This window comes from Convolutriloba macropyga, chromosome 1 (assembly GCF_964194025.1).
Source record: "Convolutriloba macropyga chromosome 1, txConMacr16.3, whole genome shotgun sequence".
Lineage (NCBI taxonomy): Eukaryota > Metazoa > Xenacoelomorpha > Acoela > Convolutidae > Convolutriloba > Convolutriloba macropyga.
Window position 1 is genome coordinate 72551124 of NC_134468.1, and position 19405 is coordinate 72570528.

The 19405-nt window shown below is 36.2% G+C and overlaps 1 protein-coding gene across 2 annotated transcripts in view; it reads left to right on the forward strand.

Annotated features, from left to right (window-relative positions):
• LOC142342367 (ubiquitin carboxyl-terminal hydrolase 25-like) overlaps positions 1–19405 on the forward strand; it is a 109623-nt gene that overhangs the window by 68486 nt on the left and 21732 nt on the right. The window contains exons 9-11 of one of the 2 annotated variants that reach the window (XM_075393674.1): positions 7174–7435; positions 7782–7970; positions 15533–15664. In XM_075393674.1, coding sequence (XP_075249789.1) covers positions 7174–7435; positions 7782–7970; positions 15533–15664 — 583 coding nt within the window. The remainder of the gene's footprint in view (positions 1–7173; positions 7436–7781; positions 7971–15532; positions 15665–19405) is intronic. The other variant, XM_075393681.1, reaches the window with a different exon arrangement.

Consider the following 19405-nt stretch of genomic DNA (forward strand, 5'->3'; position numbering starts at 1 on the left):
TGAAAATTTACTGTTGAATTTTCTAATGGTTAATTGCTCTTGAATGAAGTTTGAAGCATTTATTGCAATCGTGTTGGTCTCTTTGCAAAATGTTTGCATGACCGTTTTGACTTTTCGAGTGACTTTTGCTCCGTTGACGTTTTCGTTTTGCGTGATCTAAATTTCTCTCTTTCATAAAAATCAGCAGCTGATCTCAAGTTTCGGCTGTTCAGTACTAAAATTCAAATAAAAAATTTGCAGAAATCAGTTTTTTTTCACTTATTTTTTAATTAATTATAGTGGTATATAATAACCTCTAATGACGTCATTTTAAGACCCTTAGTGATTTTAGTTACATCCAACCCACTGAAGCAGGCTGGGCTGTAATAGATTAGAGCTCCCACTAGCTGTTCGAGAGCAATTTTTCTGACGTTAGTTGGCTATGTTTTTTTATTTGATTGTACTTAACTATATATAAACCCTTCCTTCATGATGTACCTTGTTAAATCATCTCTGGATTTAACGTGGTATTTCGCATCTAAGCCGTTGCTCTGGAGTGCTTTTGTCACAGATTTATTTAGCTTGTCATAGTTGAAAATGAGTATTATCTTTCCAGGACGTTTCTAGTTTTAGTTATGATAGCAATACCATGAATTGTTAGTTTTTACTTAAATCATATGTTTTGAGTGTGGGCGAATGAACTAATGATCAAATAAGCGAATTCAAAAGAAACTATATAAATTGGTGAAGAGTACTCAAGAAAACAATTTTTACTCCGTTATTTGCAGTCTGGTAGGTTACGGGCTCTTTATTGCTCTCGAACGAAGTTTGAAGCAATTATTATTACGTGTCCTTTTTGTATAATTTTTTCAATTATCCGTTTGGGCGAATGAACTAATGATCAAATAAGCGAATTCAAAAGTGTGGGCGAATGAACTAATGATCAAATAAGCGAATTCAAAAGAAACTATATAAATTGGTGAAGAGTACTCAAGAAAACAATTTTTACTCCGTTATTTGCAGTCTGGTAGGTTACGGGCTCTTTATTGCTCTCGAACGAAGTTTGAAGCAATTATTATTACGTGTCCTTTTTGTATAATTTTTTCAATTATCCGTTTTTGCGCTTTTGTTCTAGGACATTGTTTGTCTTCTCTGTGACTTCTAAAAGCCTGTGTTCTTCATTTTTGGGTGATCTGAATTGCTCTCACTCCAAATTTAAAGGGGTTCGGATACCACCCTGGTCGTTTTTTTGCACTTATAAAGTTTATCTAGGCTACAGCCCCTGAATTCAATTGCCCGGCCTGTCGTTCGAGAGCAATTTTTCCGGCGTTAGTCGGTTTAGGTTCTTTTTGTCATTTTATTGGTTTTTTTTTGTGCTTGCGCAGCCATGAAATTTAAAGTCTCAAGTGACCCACAGTGGTTCGCAAATTTATCGAAAAACTTGCCACTGAAGTTTTAAGACAGCGAGGAGTTCTGTGGCATAATAATTTTAGTATTCTGTGACAGAAACTTTCAGCAGTGTTTATAGCCGGTGACTACATGCCGCCATTTTATCACTTGTCTTTCAAAATAGTTGAATGTTCAAAATTTTTATGTTTTTAAAAACGTTTTTCAATTCTCATGTATCTAAAAACGTTTTCTTATTGAGAAGACAATAGTCATGTATATCAAACTCTCTTCGAGCCCGAATTGATGCGTTGAAGCCCAAAAACGGCTATTTTGTTGAGTGATGATAGCTCAGCCGATGAATTTGTGTCATCTCGTTTTTACCCTTACGGGTGTGAGGGTTAAGACAATTATGTATCAGTTTTTTAATGGAATCAGACTCATTGGCACAATATTAAAGCGTAACAGAAGCTGTGCAATAATTTCTATTGATATCTAAAGGATTTAACTTTTTTGTCGCAAGTTGTTGTCAAAAAATGTCTGTGGTTTTTGTCCAGATTTGTTGTTGTTTTGTCGCTTCGTCTCATTAATGACAGTTCCAATCGTTCGCTGACCAAGCTTAAATGAATATAATTAATAGCCGCCGTCAGCCTCTCAACGGTTATTATTTAGGCGCTCTCCTTTTTACAATCCAAGAATTGGATTGTATTGGTGCTCTGTCTTTTTACAATCTAAGCATTGGATTGTATTGATGCTCTTTTTTGTAATATTTTTAACACATTTTTCATGACTTTGATCATTCAAAACGGGATAAACAGGCATTAAGTTTCATTAGAGGCCCAGTGGGCATTAAGTTTCATTAGAGGCCTAATTAGAGGCCTGATTTTTTTCAAATTTTCTGAAAATTGTTGCCGAGTTCCTAGTTTATCAATTTTTGTTAGCTAATTACACTTTTTAAGACTTCAATTTGGGTTACTGGATAGCCTCTTGGGACAATGAAGTGGTTCTGAAGAAATTAATTTGACAAATTTGTGCAAGATTTCATTAAATTTTGCAATTGTTAGCGATAAGTATTCAAAAGTTTTTTAACCTTCAGAGGTCAATGAACATTATTTAGGTCTTGCAGCTGAGTTACTTGGCAGATCTCGGACACACAAAAATAGTAGTTATTTTCTACTAAATGTCGAGTTTTTTTTAATTTTTTTTGTTTTTGCAGCCTGAGGGGTCTGGGAAACTCATTTGGAGTATGATAATAGGTTAATGCATAATTTCTAGTGGAAATAAAGATTGAAAACTGTTTTTTCGTAAAACTTGTAATTTATAAATTTTTGAAGTTATGTCACTTTGTCCGGGAGCTGAAAACCTGCAAAGTCTGATTATAGATTGATGCATTGTGTTGGTGTCAATAGAATGGATTTCGATGTTTTAGTATCACGAATTTTAGCATTTTTCAAATTTTAGCAATTTTTTTCCTTTTATTTGAATTATTTTGTCTTTTGATTTTCGCCAGCCCCAGGGGCCTTGCAGTCTCTCTGGAGTTCAATAACAGGTTACTGCATATCTTTTTTTGACAACACAATGGTTTTGAAACATTGTAATAAGACGAATCTTACAAATTTTTTCATAAAACGTGAGGTTTTTCTCATTTGTTTTGATAACTTTTGTCGAGGGGCTAGCGAAAGTCTTATTGGGTTTGATAGTGGGTCACCGCATAGTTTATAGTGGTAATGGATGGTTTTTAACTTTTCAATATCACAAATTTCAATTTTTTGTAACTTTTTCTTTAATTTTTCTTGAAAAAGTTTGTTTTGTTGTTTTTCTTGCCTCAGTGGCCACGTTTTTCTTGCCTCAGTGGCCAGTTGACAGGGGCAATGGAAAGATTATCAGCATTTTAACATCTCGATTTTTGCAATTTTGTGATTAAATTGAATTTTTCCGTTTTTGAAATTTTTTTGTGTTCCTAGTTTATCAGTTTTTATTAGCCATTTTAGTTTCCTGGATAGCCTCTAGGGACAATGAAGGGGTTATTAAGATATTAATAAGACAAATTTGAGCAACATCTCACTAAGTTTTGCAATATTTTTGCTATAAGTATTTCAAAAATCGATCTTCACCGGCCAATGATATTTGTTTAGGTCTTGCAGTTGGGTTACTGGGCAGATCTTGGAGACACAAAAACGGTTTTATATTGTGAAATAAAAAACTAAGGAAACTTTAAAATTTCTCTTTCATCTTTATTGGCCAATGAACTTCAAAGCTTGAACGTGTGTTTAATTGCTCTCAAACGAAATTTGTAGCGATTATATTAGTCCTGTTTGTCTTTATGCATTTGTTTGCTGGACTGGTTTTTCATTTGAGCCATTTGACTTTTTATCCTCTAAAACCAGGATAAACAGGGGACGCCCAGAGGGCATCAAGTGCTTTTAGAGCCCTTCAGCTCACTAGTCTCCAAGTATGCGATTCATTGAATGTGTTTTGGAGACCTATACTTATGGTGTTAAGGTTCTTAGTGGTTGAAGAACCCCCCTACTGTTGCCCCCTGCCACACAAGCCCCCTCCCGATGCACCCCCCAGGTGGCTAGCTGCTGAAGAAGCCAACCGCTCGCCGGTCGTTTGAGAGCAATTCGCCTGTCCTTTGTCGGTTACGTAATGGGTATGTTTCAATGGATCAAATTTGGCCTCGAAAGTAGAAGTTTCATGAGTTATAGCAATGATATTTGTGTTAAGTTTGTGTGATTATTTGAGTTTCTCAACTTAATTTGTTTTTGTTTTGACTGGCATTGTTCAACTGCTCTGCTGGTCAGGTACAGTAGTTCTAAATTTTTCATTGGTTTGTAAATCACTTTATCCTGCTATAGTTTTTTGATTGGCTTTGCCTTTTGATCACGTTTTTCGTTTTACATAAGTCACGTTTTTCACGTTTGACTTCTGACCTACCTCACTCAATGTTTCAACTGAATGGATTTTAAATTCTTTCACTCCTTCAATTACGTATTGTAGTGAACACGGTCAAAGTCAAAAGAGCAGAATCAAAAGAAACGGTATAAACATCTAAAGTCCGGTAATTGTCATAGTGCATTAGGTGATCAAAGTTTATTAAAGCGATTGCTAGCTGACATGGGTCTTATGCTTAATAGAATCTGACCGAATTTGCAGAATTTGAACCCCAAAATAAGAACACTTCGGCACTGAAAAATTTCGTCAATTTCACTTCATTTTTTTCCTTTTCCTCAGCGGCGAATATTTTCCGGCTATTTGGTGGCTATGTTTAATTGTTTAAATACATATTAAATAGTTTTCATTACCGCCAATATCTGAATTTTTGTACGTTGAACTTTTTGTTGTCTTATCACTCGATCTCATCAATGACAGATCGTATTGGATGCCAATTAAAATTTAATTAATGGAACTAATTGTTGAAGACATTGCTCTGATTTTTAATCAAATTGTTTTAAAAGTTATAAGCTAATTTTAAGTTTTTGCTCGGTTTTGTTATTGTTTAATAGCCGACTCAGCTTCTCAGCCGGTTATTATAGCGCTCTTTTTTACAATTCAAAGAATTTGAATTGTATTGGGGCGCTGTCTTTTTTTAAGTTCTCTGTTCACACATTCTCATGATTTTTGAAGTCAAATTGGAGTAGTGATTTCAGTCACTACGAAAAAGGAAATGGAGCGAGAAAGCGAGTGGTTTTGCGGCGTGAAATTTTTTCGCTCTAATTTTTAAGTAGAGTGAGAAAACAGTGTTGAAACAAAAATTCGCTTTCTTGCGCATGGTTTTTTGTTCACATGCAGCAATTTAACTTTGGTTTTTTACTGTTTTTTTTCTATTTTTTGGATCGGGTTTTTTTCTAAATGGTTTTCCCAATCCATTCATAGTTCATTCCAGGCCTATTTTTTGTTAGAATCAAATTTACATTGCTCGCTAGTGGTTTTTTCCTCTCGCTTGCGGCATTTTGACTTTGATTTTCTGTATTTTTTTTGTTTTATCTGATTTTTTTTAGAAATGGTTTTTTCCAATTCACTCATAGTCCGTTGTAGGTCTTGTTTTTGTTTAATTTTAAGTTGCTCAGCAACGCAATTCGAAATGAACAGAGTCAGTACCAAAAAACGAAATCAGAAATAGAAATAGAAACGGGATAAACTCATAAAGCCCGATTTTAGATGCCCGTAGCTCAAACTTTGTTCTTCGTTACCATCTCTAATGCTTATTGGTATTGATACTGGCCCATGTGTGGTCTCACTACGACACAGGAGTATGTTCAGCTCCAAAATGACATCAAAATAATTCGTTTTTTAAAATTGTTTTCCAAAAATCATTTTTTCACTAGTTTTTTTTCTTGGTTATGGGATCCCAATCTTGGTTATGGGAATCAACGGCGGCTATTTTCCGGCAATGTGCCGGATATGTTTTATTTTGTCTATTAACTTAACCTCATATTTGACAGAGGGCAGTGGTCGCTAATGAGACATAATGTTGCATGGATTTAATTAGCTACTTGATTTGATCGAGGTAGTTTTATACTTTTTAAACTTTTTCTTTCATATTTGTTGATTTTTTCTTTTATATTTGCCCGTTTTTGGCGATTTTTGTGTGCTCGTGTCACATAGTCTCATAGACAACAATTGGCTTCAGTGGCTTTATAGTGGGGTGTATTTTTGCCAATTTACCAGCTCCTATTTTTAGCTATCACTTTCATTGACTTAGATATCATTTGTTTTTGAAAGATTTTTGAACTTTTCCCTTATTCTTTTTCGTTTTTTCCCTTTTGCAACTACTTTATGACTTCTAAAGTTGTTTTTTATGATGTGAATTGGCTCTTTATTATGTAGTGTTGTTTTTTTATAAGTTTGACGCCACTAATTTTTAAGGATACTGATTTTTGCCAACCTTCTGTTTTTGCCTTTTTTGCTTGGTTTCTTATTGATTTCAACAAAAATGCTGCTTTGTGTACTCATTCTTAGGACGGTTAATGTCAATGTTTTTATTCAGTGTTGTTTTTATTGATTGTCTTTAAAACTTTTTAGTCGTGGAAATTGAAATCTTTGAATTATGTGTAATATTTGTTCCTTGTTTGCTTTCGTGCATATAGGATCACGTGCTTTGTTGACTGTCATAGTTTCAAGTTGGTGTTGAAAAAAATTTGATTGCAAGATCATTAGTTGTTTCAATTCTTTTTGTAATTCAGGACTTGTCCTGCCGTACTTTCTGTTTCGTCGTGTGATTGTGATTTTTAGTTTCAACTTTGTTATAGAACATTGTTTTGCTTGACATTTTCAGTGCCTTTTTCACGCGTAATTTCTTGCTTTTTTGCGTGATCGAAATTGGCGACTGCAAAGGCTGAATCGACGAGTGGTGAAGGACTCTGCCTGTTACCTAGAGAACACGAGTTCGGACCTCTCCAGTGGCAAAAGTTTTTGCACCCAAATATTCTCTAGGATACACCCCCTCTGAATTAAATGTCCCGCATGTCGTTAGTAGATTTTTACCGTACGTTACTCATCGCACTCAACAAAATGATTTGTGCGCTTTTATAACTTAAGTTTGCTAAAAAATAAATTAAGTATAGTTTTTTAAGAGGCGCCGATAACTCATTTTTCTGTCTCTTTTTTACGACATGCAAGTCTACTTCGCAGCTACTGAGGCAATCTGCTGGCTATGTTATTACCTCTCTCTCTCTCTCATTTGCAATTGAAATGTATTGTGCTTGAAATAGCCAGTTTCGCTCTAAGTCATTACCATAATTGAGTTGCAGTTTTATTCATTTTTGAGGCTGTGAGAAACATTTCGGTTTTGTGTGTGTCAAACAGATGCCTTACAAGCTACATGCAGTCTTAGTGCACGAGGGTGATGCTCTTTCGGGCCACTACTGGTGCTTCGTGCAGCCCAGAAGAGACAAATCGTGTCCAAAATCATCAATGCCCAGTTGGCTCAAATTCAACGACACCAATGTCACATCAGCTAATAAATTTGACGTGCAGAAGGAATCGTACGGAGGTGAAAAGGCCCCGAGACCCTCTTGCAGTGCATATTGTCTCATATATGTAGATAGCAGCTCCAATGATATTTTTGGTGAGACTTTTAATAATAGAAAAAAATCGATGGTTGATTCTATCAAATTACGGTAAACTTGAAGGTGTATATTTATTGGCTTAACTCAATATGGTCCTCAAAAACGCTCGGGTAGACAATTTTTTCATCTTATCAAAAAAATTTTGAGACAAAATAGACTTCAGAATGTTCAAAACCGGAAACAAAGCGACTGTTTTAATTAGTTGGAGTGAAATTTTGGAACTGATATCCTTTGTTTTGGTATATGCTGCAGTCTCAATTATTTATTTAAAATTAGTTTTATTTTGATTATGCTGACTGTTGTTCTTGAATTAGCAGTTTTAATTTGTGCTCTTTGCGCATTTAGAGGAGAATGGTAATGTGTCCCTGGATTCTCTGCCAGAAGACTTGAGACAAGTAGTGAAAGAGGACAATGAGTTGTTCGAAAAAGAATTGGAGAACTGGAACTCGAGCAAAGAGGCAGGAATTAATAATAATAATGCCAGCTCACTTTCCTACACCAGAAAAAGTCCTAATTTTGCAGTTGCTGAAAGAGGTTCGTTTTGCTATAAGACGTCAATTGCGTATTTATATCGAGATTCATCTTACAGTTCATCTTACAGTTCTGATTAACAGTCGGCGTCAGCCCCTATGTTATTCGTAGGAACCCTTTATATGACATGACAAGGAGTAATTAATGTAGCGTCTTTTATTTTGATCGATAATTTTGTTGGAGTGTATTTGAAACAGGAAATTCCGCATGTAAAAATTGAGTTCAGGTCAAATTGTTATACAAAATTAAAGAGTAGAGATTGCGAGAGAGGGAGGGGGTGAGTTTGTGTTGAAACCGAATTTGTGAGACAACGTGCGAGCGAAGTAGTTGTGAAAGTCAAAATGCAACGCGTGGCCAAAAATTTACCTGCTCAGCAAAACTTTCACAACTAATTCTCTCGCCCGTTGCCTCACAAATTTGATTTGAACAGAAACAGCCTTTCTTCTCACAACCTCTGCTCTTTAAATTTGTTTAACAATTTGAAATGAGCTCAGTTTTCAAATGCGGATTTTCATGTTTGTTTCCCTAAAACTTTTATTCGGAAAGAAATTTGTGAAACAAAAAGAACTGCTTTTTAATATGCAACCTGTGATCAAAAAGTTACCAGCATAGGGGTTCTACTTGGTGGCAATATAGTTTCTCAAGATGGTTTTTATTTGTTTAATAGCCGCCCTCATCTTCTCAGCCGGCTATTATAGCGCTCCTATATTTTTTTTTTTTTACTTCGTCGAATAAAAAAATGTTTCGCTTTACCTCATTTTGCCGCCTTTTCAACATTTTGCGTGAAATCTTTTTGACTTCTCTAGGCTAGTTTCTCTCTTCTCTCATTCTGCTAAAAGTGATTTTGAACATCAGTTGCTCAGCAAAGCAATTCAAAATGAACAGAGTTAGTACAAAAATGGATGTCAGAAATAGAAACGGTATAAACCCATAAAGCCCAATTTTTGATGCCCGCTATTTTAACGTCGTTCCTTTAAGTCTTAGTTACCATCTCTAATGCTTATTGGTATTGATAGTAGCCCCTGTAGCCTCTCTCTAAGAAACAGAAGTACGTTATGTTCAACTACGAAATGCCATCAAAATAAATCGGACTTAAAAAATGTTTTTGTACAAAAATCTTTTTTTTTTCAATATCTTCTGTTATTTCAATCCCAATCATGCTTATTGGAATCAACGGCGGCTATTTTCCGGCAATCTGCCGGGTATGTTTGGTATTGATAGTAGCCCCTGTAGCCTCTCTCTAAGAAACAGAAGTACGTTATGTTCAACTTTGAAATGCCATCAAAATAAATCGGACTTAAAAAAATGTTTTTGTACAAAAATCCGTTTTTTTTTCAATATCTTCTGTTATTTCAATCCCAATCATGCTTATTGGAATCAACGGCGGCTATTTTCCGGCAATCTGCCGGGTATGTTTTGAGCTTTTTGGGTAGTTAGCTGGCGTTTGTTAATTTTTTTGTGTTTTTAGTTGTTGCGGTGATTTTTGATGCGTTTTTAAGGAAATGTTTTCTGTTGGGATTGAGTGCCAAGCATTTTTTTCTGATGCTCTTTAGTACAGATTGTTGCTTTACCTTTTGGTCACGTTTTTTAATAGCTGCACAGCGATAGCTGGGGCTATTATTGGCCTTCTCTTGGTTTTTACGACTCGAAGAGGAGTATTGAGATTCTACAGGTTTTTTTTTAGCAGAAAGCAAGTTCGTTCATGACTTGAATTTTGACTCCTTTATATTCGAGCTTTTGCCTCCGTTTTTGACTGTTGACTTCTGTTTCCGAACATTAGACTTTAACAATAGCTTAATTTGTAATGTATTGCAATAGCAATTGGTAACAGTCTGTAATTCAAGGTGAAGAGTTCAATTTGAGAAAATTTGATCCCATTTAACTACCTACCCCCCCCCCAATAAAACTACCCCCCCACGTACCTAATCCCCCAACGTACCCACCCACCCCCAACATACCTACCCCCACCCCAACCCAACGTACCTACCACCCCCCCCCCCCCCACCGCAACCCCTTGTACCTACCTACCCCCCCCCGCAACGTACCTACGCCCCAACCCACCTACCTACACCCCCACCAACACCTTGCCCCCACCTACCAACCCCCACCCCACCAACACCTACCCACACCCCTGAACTGAAAAAATTTTAACGCTTTTTATGTTATATTGGTCTGCTATTTTTGTTATTTCTAGTGTTTTTTCGATATTCTGATTTTGTCCAAGTTAGAATAGAGATTTTTTACACGACGATTCGAGTCGTTTCCGGTATTCTTGGTTTTTTTTTTATTTCGTCGTCATGATTTTTGTTACGACCATATGACGTCACAGCCACTTTTGTTCATTCGTTCATACAATTTCAACTGAATTTCATGCGTGACGTCAGTTTTCGCTCTTAGTGGAGCGAGTTTTTTTGTTCATTCGCGTGATTAAATTTTTGGTCACACTTAACTTACCTCACTCTCCAAAATGACTTCCTCACTTTGAAATTGACTTTAATTCAAAGAGATAAGTTCAAATGGGTGTGTGTCACTCTAAAGGAAGGTTATTTGGGATCAGCTAATAGAGGCAGCAATAACTTATACAGATTTTTAATCAAAATATAACAGATCAGCCTTCAATGAAGACAAATTTTTTTGGTCTCTCTTTTTTACTGTTTTTTTTTTAGACTGCCGATCTACGAATCTATTGCCGCTATTTTCTGGCAATCTGCCAGCTATGTTCGTTTTACATAAGTAACGATTTAACCTTGTCTCCTGGCTTACCTCACTCAATTTTTCAAATTTTTAACTAATTCTTTCACGTATTGAATTACGCAATGTGGTAAAAACGGTCAATATCAAAAGAGCAAAATTAAAAACGGGATAAAACTGATAAAGCCCGGTCATTAAGTCATAATGTATTATGGTATCAAAGTCCGTTAGTGCAATTGCTAGCTGGTTATGGTATCAAATTGAACAGCTTTCAGTATAGAAGTCTTATTTAGTATAATTTTTGGATCTAACAAACTGCACACCGAATTAGAAAACTAAAATTTAGGGGAAAATTGCCATTTTATTTTTCTGTCTCCATCACCAGTTGCGTCAAGCCCGTCAACGGTGGCTGTTTTCCGGTTCTACTGCTACTTCGACAAAGTGATAATAGCTGCGGTAGGGGGCTATTATTGACCTTCTTTTGGCTTTTGTTTCATTTCGACAAGATTTTTGGTACAATGAAATGACGTCACTTCAAATCTGCAGTTTCATTCTTCTATTAAAAGTTCTTTATTTTTAACTATAGTGGGTCCACTGGGTGTTCGTATCGTTTTAAAAGATTATTTTTTGTCGTTTTGGCTGTTTTAGGTTGTTATTAGGCGTTTGATATTAAATTGTTTTAGCTATGCTGGTGATTTTGATTTATCTTTTATGAAATGTTTTGTTTTGGTTTTATAGGAAGCTTTTTTCTTTTATAGAAAGCTTTTTTCTGATACTTGTAGGTACAGATTTTTGAAAATTGCTATCGAATGAAGTGTGAAGCAGTAATTGCTGTCATGTGCGTCATTTAATGCAAATGTTTTTGACTGTTCTAAATTTTAGATAAGTTTTACATCATTGGTATTTCAGTTTTGTTTGATCTAAATAGTTTTGTTCTATCGTTGCTGTTACATGAGATAAGTTACAGGGCTTGGTGACGCTGAATTTGACAATTTTTGTCTTCTGTTTTGGGTTGCAATTATCTGGTGTTAGTTTGTTCTTGCCATGGTTTCAATTATCTTGGCCTTGAAGCTCTTCGGTGCAAATATTTAAAGGAATTTTTTGGGAATAATTCTCTAACGCTGTTTCTACTACTACTTCGACAAAGTTTTGATAGCTGCGGTATGGATCTATTAATGACTTTCTCTTCGGTTTTTTTATTTTGTCGAGATTTTGGTTACGACCTGTGACGTCGCGCTAACTTCAAATTTGCTTTTATTTATTCTGGGAGTTCTTTTGTTCGTTGGCGTGATTGGTTGCTCAAACTAAGTATGTAGTATTTAGATCGGTCCTGTGGTCTATTTTAATGCAATTTTCAGCGTGATGGAAATTTTGTAACGTTTTGCGCTCAAAAACAAAATACAGGAAGAGCCCAGAGGACATTAAGCGGCTGAGCAGCATTCTTAGAGCCATACGTCTCACTAGTCTCTAAGTGTGCGATTCACCTTAAGGAGACAACTTCATGGTATGAAGGGTGGTTCTTACTCCGAATAGTTACCCCCCCCCCCCCCCCCACCGCTTGCGCCCTCGCCCTACTCCTCCCAATCACTGCTCCCAATGCTAGCTTCCCTAAGCCACAGCTAGTTTTTTTAATAATTTTTTGAGGCTGCAGATCTCTACAAAGCTGTTGCAGCTTTTTTCTGGTGGCCTGTCTGTGGTTCCTTTCATTTTTAATTTAGTGGTTATTGGATTTTCGTTTATAGCCGCTGTCATTTCAGGCTTCTGAGGTTATTCTTGTTTTACGCTCAATTTTTACTCCGTGAATCAAAAATTTGCAGTACCTAATTTTGATTTTTTTGGGCTAAGCTTGAATTTGTTTTCACCTATCTAAGCTAATTTCATTACTCCATCAAAGGTCACGAATTAAATAAAATGTCAGCTCACTTTGCTACACCAGAAAAATGCCAATTTTGCATTTGCTGAAAGAGGTGCGTTTTGTTGTGAGACTTAAATGGCGTATTTATATTGCCATATTTATATTTTAGATTTATATTTTATGTTCTAATTAACATCCACGGTCAGCTGTTCAATTATTTGGGAACCTTTTCATACGACACGACAAGAAATTTTTTGATCGGTAGTTTTTGAAGTGCGTTTGAAACAGGAAATTCCGCATATCAAACTAGGAGTTTAGTTCAAATTGTTGAACAAAACTAAGGGGTATGAATAGAAGGTTTGATAACTGTTTCTACTACTTCGACAAAGCTTTTATAGCTGGGGCAGGGAGCTATTTTGACCTCTTATTTTTTTGTTTCAAGAGTTTTTTATGACCATAAGACGTTACGCTCACTTTTTGTTTAAATCTACTTTTTGTTTTTTCTTTCAGTTATGTCTGAATGGGATGTTTGAAATGGATGCAAGACATCTTGCTTTATAAGTCAAGTTTTAAATAACTTTCATGCTATATTAGTTCAGTGGTTTTTTGAAATATTTCGATTGGCGGATTTTTTTTCTGAGCTTTTTAACTTTTCGTCCTCACAAATGGGATAAATGACAAAGCCTTTAGAGCATTAAGTTGCTGATCAACTCTCATAGAGCCCTACGTCTTACTGATCTATGAATAAGCAATTCACCTTGAGGAGACGTCCGAAGGGCGGTTCGTAATAATAAAAGTTTGACCCCCTCCATCCGTCTTCTTAGAACCCCTCTCGTCCAGCTATCCCAACCCTACTCCCATATTTTAATGGATAGTTTTTGAAGTTTTTGAAACAAGAAGTTTAGGTCGAATTGTTGAGCAAAATTGAACAGTAGGGGGCTTCAGAAGAAAGGGTGAGTAATAGCCTCCGTCAGCCTCTAACAGGTATTATTTAGGCGCTCTCCTCTTTTAATTCGCTTTACCTTTTGATTACGTTTTTCGTTTTACATAAGGCACGATTTTCACGTTTGACTTTGACTTCACTCACTTAATTCACTGAATGGATTTTTAATTCTTTCAAACTATTTTATGACTTTTGAAGTTTTTTGATATGCTGTTGTTAAAGGTTTTCAAGAGCGTTGTAGCTAAATTACTCCAGAGAAGCGTGTATGAGGAGCTGATTAGGGGTATCTGCTGCACAGGGATTTGTTCTTTTGTAAGCTTTTGATTACTTTAGTGGACGTCTTGGTATTTGTTTTTAGTTGTGAGCGTCAAATTTTTGCTGAGCGAGCGGTTTTTGCTCGTGCGCAGCATTAAAAGCGTTTCCGTTTTAATTTTTCTCTGACTAATGTGGTTCTGAGTGGCAGTATGGCTTTTAGTTTTTCGACTCTGTGTAGACAATTTTAAATTGCTCTTTATAGAAATGCGAAGCAGCAAATGCTGTCGTGTATCTTTATGTAAATTTCTTTCTGACCGGTTTGACCTTGGCGACTTTCAAGTCATTGATTTTTGAGTTTTTTTTATGCCTGCTAGCCTAGTAGTTAAATTAGATTGCAAAAAGGGCTTAGGGAGGTTCAATTTTAAAATTAAAGCCTACAAACTTTTTGGTTACACTTCTATTTTAGTGTTATGTTTGTTCTTGCAACTGTTTTAATTATCTCGGCCTTGAACCTGTTTGGTAGAACTATTTAAATGACGGTGTTTTGTATTACTTTTGTAACCCTCTTTCTACTACTGCTTCGACGAATTTTAATAGCTGCGGTAGAGAGCTATTTTGACCTTCTCTTAGTTTTGTTTTGTCAAGATTTTTGTGACGACCATAAGACGTCACTCTTACTTCAACTTTGCTTTTTGTTCTTTGTTTCATTCAGTTCCGTCTGAATTGGATGCATGACCTCATTTTGTATTCTTATTGGAGTTTTTATGCGCATTATTGTGATTAATTTCTCACGAACAAAATTTATAGCATTTACTTTATTACAGTAGTCTTTCTACGCAATTTTTCGCTTGACGGATTTTTCTTCTGATCCTTTCAACTTCTGTCCTCAGAAACAGGTAAAGCCTCTAGGTCATTAACTGGCTGAGCTGCTATCTTAGAGCCGCATGCTCCCCCCCCCCCAACGCATAACGCGTTATTTGAATTTTGTTCTCATTGGTCTTAGATATCAGATCTGATGCGTTTAGTTACTCACAAACCAAGTTTGAATCAATTTTTGAACTATCCGCTTATTTAGAAACAGGAGTGTGCCTAACTACAAAATTCAATCAAAATAGCACGCAATTTTCAAGTTAGTGACATCAGTTATCGTTGCCTGTTTCTTACATTGAATCGTTGAATCCTTCATTTTTTTAGTCCAATCACCGTGTTGTCACGTTTTTGTCATAATTTTTTGGCTTTACTTCTGGCTCACCTCAATCAGTGTTTTAATAACAAGCACTTTTTTGTAAAACAATGAATTTTTCCTCGGCTTGTTTCAGTCATGCCAATCAATGGCGTCTATTTTCCATAAATTTAGCGGGTCTTTTTGAATTTTCGGATCTATGTTCAAAAATCTTGCGATAAAAACCGCTTTTCTTTTCAAAAGTCAAATCTCGTCTGTTTCCTATTTTTAATCGCTTGAGCTTTTTCACACAATTTTAACGCTTGACTACTGACTCCCCTCCCTCACTGTTTCAAAAGAATGGATTGTAAAAAGTATTCCAAAAATTAAGAAAAATATTGATTCTAATTGTCTCTCTAATGAACTAAGTTTGTATTCCTTGACATACTTTCATTTTTTCATTGAGCTTTTTATGAAGCTAATAATGCAGTTGTTTTATTTTTCACCAATTGCTTGCATGGTGGCGTGTTCATGGAAACATAAAAGCGTGAGTCACATTTTTCAAACAGTTATGAAGTTAGAATGTTGAGAAAATTTACTGTTTTCAACTGGTAACTCGCTGCTAACGGCTAAATTAAGTGACCCGATTCTCATTGTAGACTCGAATACTGAACATGGGAGGGAGGAGCACAGCGAGATGACATCGCATGACAGCTTCAATCGCATCCTGACTGGGAGTGGGGCTCACAAGCAAAATCACCTCACGAGCACTCCTCGAGACGCTCGGCAAGGTAACGGTTGTGTCCAATGATGGATGATTACGTCGATTAATTGCTTTCAAACAAAATTTGTAGCAATTATATTAGTCCTATTGGTATTTTTTCGCAATTTTTCGCTTGACCGATTTTTCGTCTGACCCCTTTGACATTTTGTCCGGGAAGGGATAAACATGTAGCGCCCGGCGGGCATTAAGTTTTGTTAGAGCCTTTCAGCTCACTAGTCTCCAAGTATGCGATTCACAGAAACTGTTTTGGATACATATACTTATGGTGTGAAGGGCGTTTTTAAAGGTCGACCCCCCGCACATCAGCCCCTGCACATCGTTCAGGCCGTAAAGGCCCCGTGCAGACAATGACCCCCTCCCACAGTCGTTAGACAAAGCCAACCGCTCGCTGGTCATTTAAGAGCAATTCACCCAACGTTAGTTGGTTATGTTTGTTTTTGGACTCGCTGAGATCTCAAGTTGTTTAATTGCTCTTCAACGAAGCGTGAGGCAATTATTGTAATCGTATATCTTTATGGCTGCGAAGCTGTAGGCTGAGATCCATTCCGCTTTTCCTGGTTTTTCTTGTTTTGTCTGAATGTTTGTTGCTCTTTCCAACGACTTTTGCGCGTGTGAAGTCATTTTACACTCTACTTAGCAAAAGCTCTTAGGTCATTTGCGTGACTAGATTTTGATCATACATGACTTACCTCACTCAAGAAAATGTTTTTTGCACTTTGAAACTTAAGTTCAAATCAGTTCAATTTAAACCAGTTCAAGATCAAAGAAGCTCATGTGTGTAATTAAGGTCTGTAAGCAAAAGTTTTCTGCAGTGAATTCGAACAGGCAATGTTTTTTTATCGTTAGAAGTTCTTAATAGCCGCCTCAGCTTCTCAGCCGGCTATTATAGTGCTCCTGTTTTTGACAATCCAAGAATTGGATTGTATTGGTGCTGTCTTTTTTGTAAGAATAGAGGCCGTTTCTGGGAAGGCGGTAATTCAAGGTCAAATTGTCATTTTTAATAGCTGCCCTCATCTTCTCAGCCGGCTATTATAGCGCTCCCATTTTTTTTACTTCGTCGAACAAAAAAATGTTTCGCTCTACCTCATTTTGCCGTTTTTTCAACATTTTTTGTGAAATCTTTTTGACTTCTCTAGGCTAGTTTCTCTCGTCTCTCATTTTGCTAAAAGTGATTTTGAACATCAGTTGCTCAGCAAAGCAATATAAAAAATTGAGTCAGTATAAAAAATTGAGGTCAGAAATAGAAAGGGATAAAGCCATAAAGCGCAATTTTAGATGCCCGCTATTTGAACGTCATTCCTATAAGTCTTAGTTACCATCTCTAATGCTTATTGGTATTGATAGTAGCCCCTGTAGCCTCTCTCTAAGAAACAGAAGTACGTTATGTTCGACTACAAAATGCCATCAAAATAAATCGGACTTAAAAAATGTTTTTGTACAAAAATCTTTTTTTTCAATATTTTCTATTCTTTCAATCCCAATCATGCTTATTGGAATCAACGGTGGCTATTTTCCGGCAATCTGCCGGGTATGTTTAATTCTTGAGCCAAAAATGTTGCGTTTTGCGTTTTTTCGTCGTTTTTTGAAATTTGTTGGACCAGTCTAAAATTGAGGTGTGTAAAAGTCGGTAAAGGTCTTCTGCAAGATATAATGAGTTTTTGCAGCCCCAGTGGAAACGAAACGTCCTCTAGGCTTGATAATATGCTGCTGCATGGTTTCTAGTGGTAATTATGGAATGGTTTTCAGCATTTTAATCTCACGAATTTAATTACGAAATTTCACGAATCTTAAAGCTTTTTAATCTCGCAATTTTTGATATGCCTCGAAGTTCTTTTGAATAAGTTCTTTCGAACCTATAGGTCTCGATAGCAGGTTACTGCATGGTTGATAGGGTCAATGGAATAGTATTCAACATTTAATTAACACTCATCTTTCGAATTTTTTTCAAATGCTCTGAAAATTATCATGTTTCGTTTTATCGATCTTTATGGGCCAGTGAATTTTTTCCATGGCCTGAACTTGGGTTACTGGATAATTTCCGAAGACAATGAAGGGTTCTAAATTCTATTAATATCGCCAATTTTAGCAGTTTTTTTATGAAGTTCTTCAAATTTTTCGGACATTTTTGCGTTTTCTTAGTTTATCGATCTTCAAGGGCCAATTAATGTTTTTGTCTCGCTGATGGGTTACTGGAAAGACTCGAGAAGCAGGCATCAGGTTTTATTGTTCTTCTATCTTTAGTTTTTCATCTCTAGTGGCGTCAAGGAACCCCTTTCGAGGATTGTGCTTGGGTTATTGAGTATTTTTAGGTGGATAAATTTTTACCTTTAAAGAGTTATTGCAATATTATATTGTTTATTTTTTGGTCGTTTTAGTTTCTCCAGTTTTGGAACTGTTTGCTCTTTGGCTGCCAATGTTAATTGATACGCTGGTCAGATGCAATAGTTCTAATTTTGTCCTTATTTAATTCAATTCTTTGGATTGTATTTCAGGACAAAATTAGTTCGCACTTTAAAATTGTTTGTACAAAAATCATTTCTTCATTAGTTTTTTCTCTTTTTTCAATCTGAATCTTGGTCATGGGAATCAATGGCGGCAATTTTTCCGCAATCTGCGGGCTATGTTTGTGACTGTTTGAGTGAATTTTTGCTCCCTTGACTCTTTTTGTAATCAAAATTGGTCTGGGATTCACAGTTTTCAGCAGTTGAACTCAATTGTCGGACGTTTACCTCTAAAATCAAATGAAAAGTGCGCCAAAATTGGGTTCGACGTTTTATTATAGCTGCGAAGCTGTAAGCTGAGCGTAGCTATATTGCGGTGCTCTTGGTTTTTTTTGTTTCGTCTGACGCTCTTTTTTCGTTTTACATTTGTTCACACCTCAAAGCTGAAAAATCAAATTTTCTGAATGACTTATTCCTCTCACTAACTGCTTTTGCGCGCGTGACGTCATTTTTCTCTCTAGCTCTCTCTAGCAAAAGTTTTTTTGCGTGATTAGGTTTTGATCATAAGTGACTTACCTCACTCAATAAAAATGACTTTTGCACTTTAATATTTAAGTTTATTTTTGAATTAGTTTAAGGTCAAAGGAACTTATGTGTAATACGGGTCCCTAATGAAAAGGCTTCTGCGCAATCAATTTTAACAAGTTTTATAAATTTATCGTTTAATTTTTTTTACATAGCTTTTTGAGCGGCGTCGATAAATTTTTCAACTTATATCTGTATCTGTTTCTATCTCTATAATACGGCACGCAAGTCTATTCTTTCGCAGCTATTCCGGCAATCTGCCGGCTATGTTCTGAATAGTTGTCTATAATAACCTCTAATAGCATTTGAAATTCCTTGATGAACTAATGCCCCTCCCGACTGAAGCAGGATACAATAGCATCAAGCCCCGTCTATCAGGCGGAAGTAATTTGTCTGACCTAAGTCAGTTATGTCCTGTCTAAATGCTCTCAAAAATGTTTTAAGCAGTTTTTTGGCTCCTGTTGACCTTTTTTATAGTTAGTTAACCGCATCTTTACAATGAGGTTTTTTTAATTGCTCTCAAAAATGGATTTTATATGTTTGCTCTCAAGCGAAGTTCGTAGCAATTATGTTAGTGGTTATGTCCCAACCCTGCCGCCATTCCTTGACCTCCTCTGCCTCCCAACGCTTAACACCCCCCCCCCACTCCGGTCACCCCAAGTAATGCTAGCTTCCCTAAGCTCCAACTGGTTGCTACCAAAGCCAACCACTCGGTTATTTGA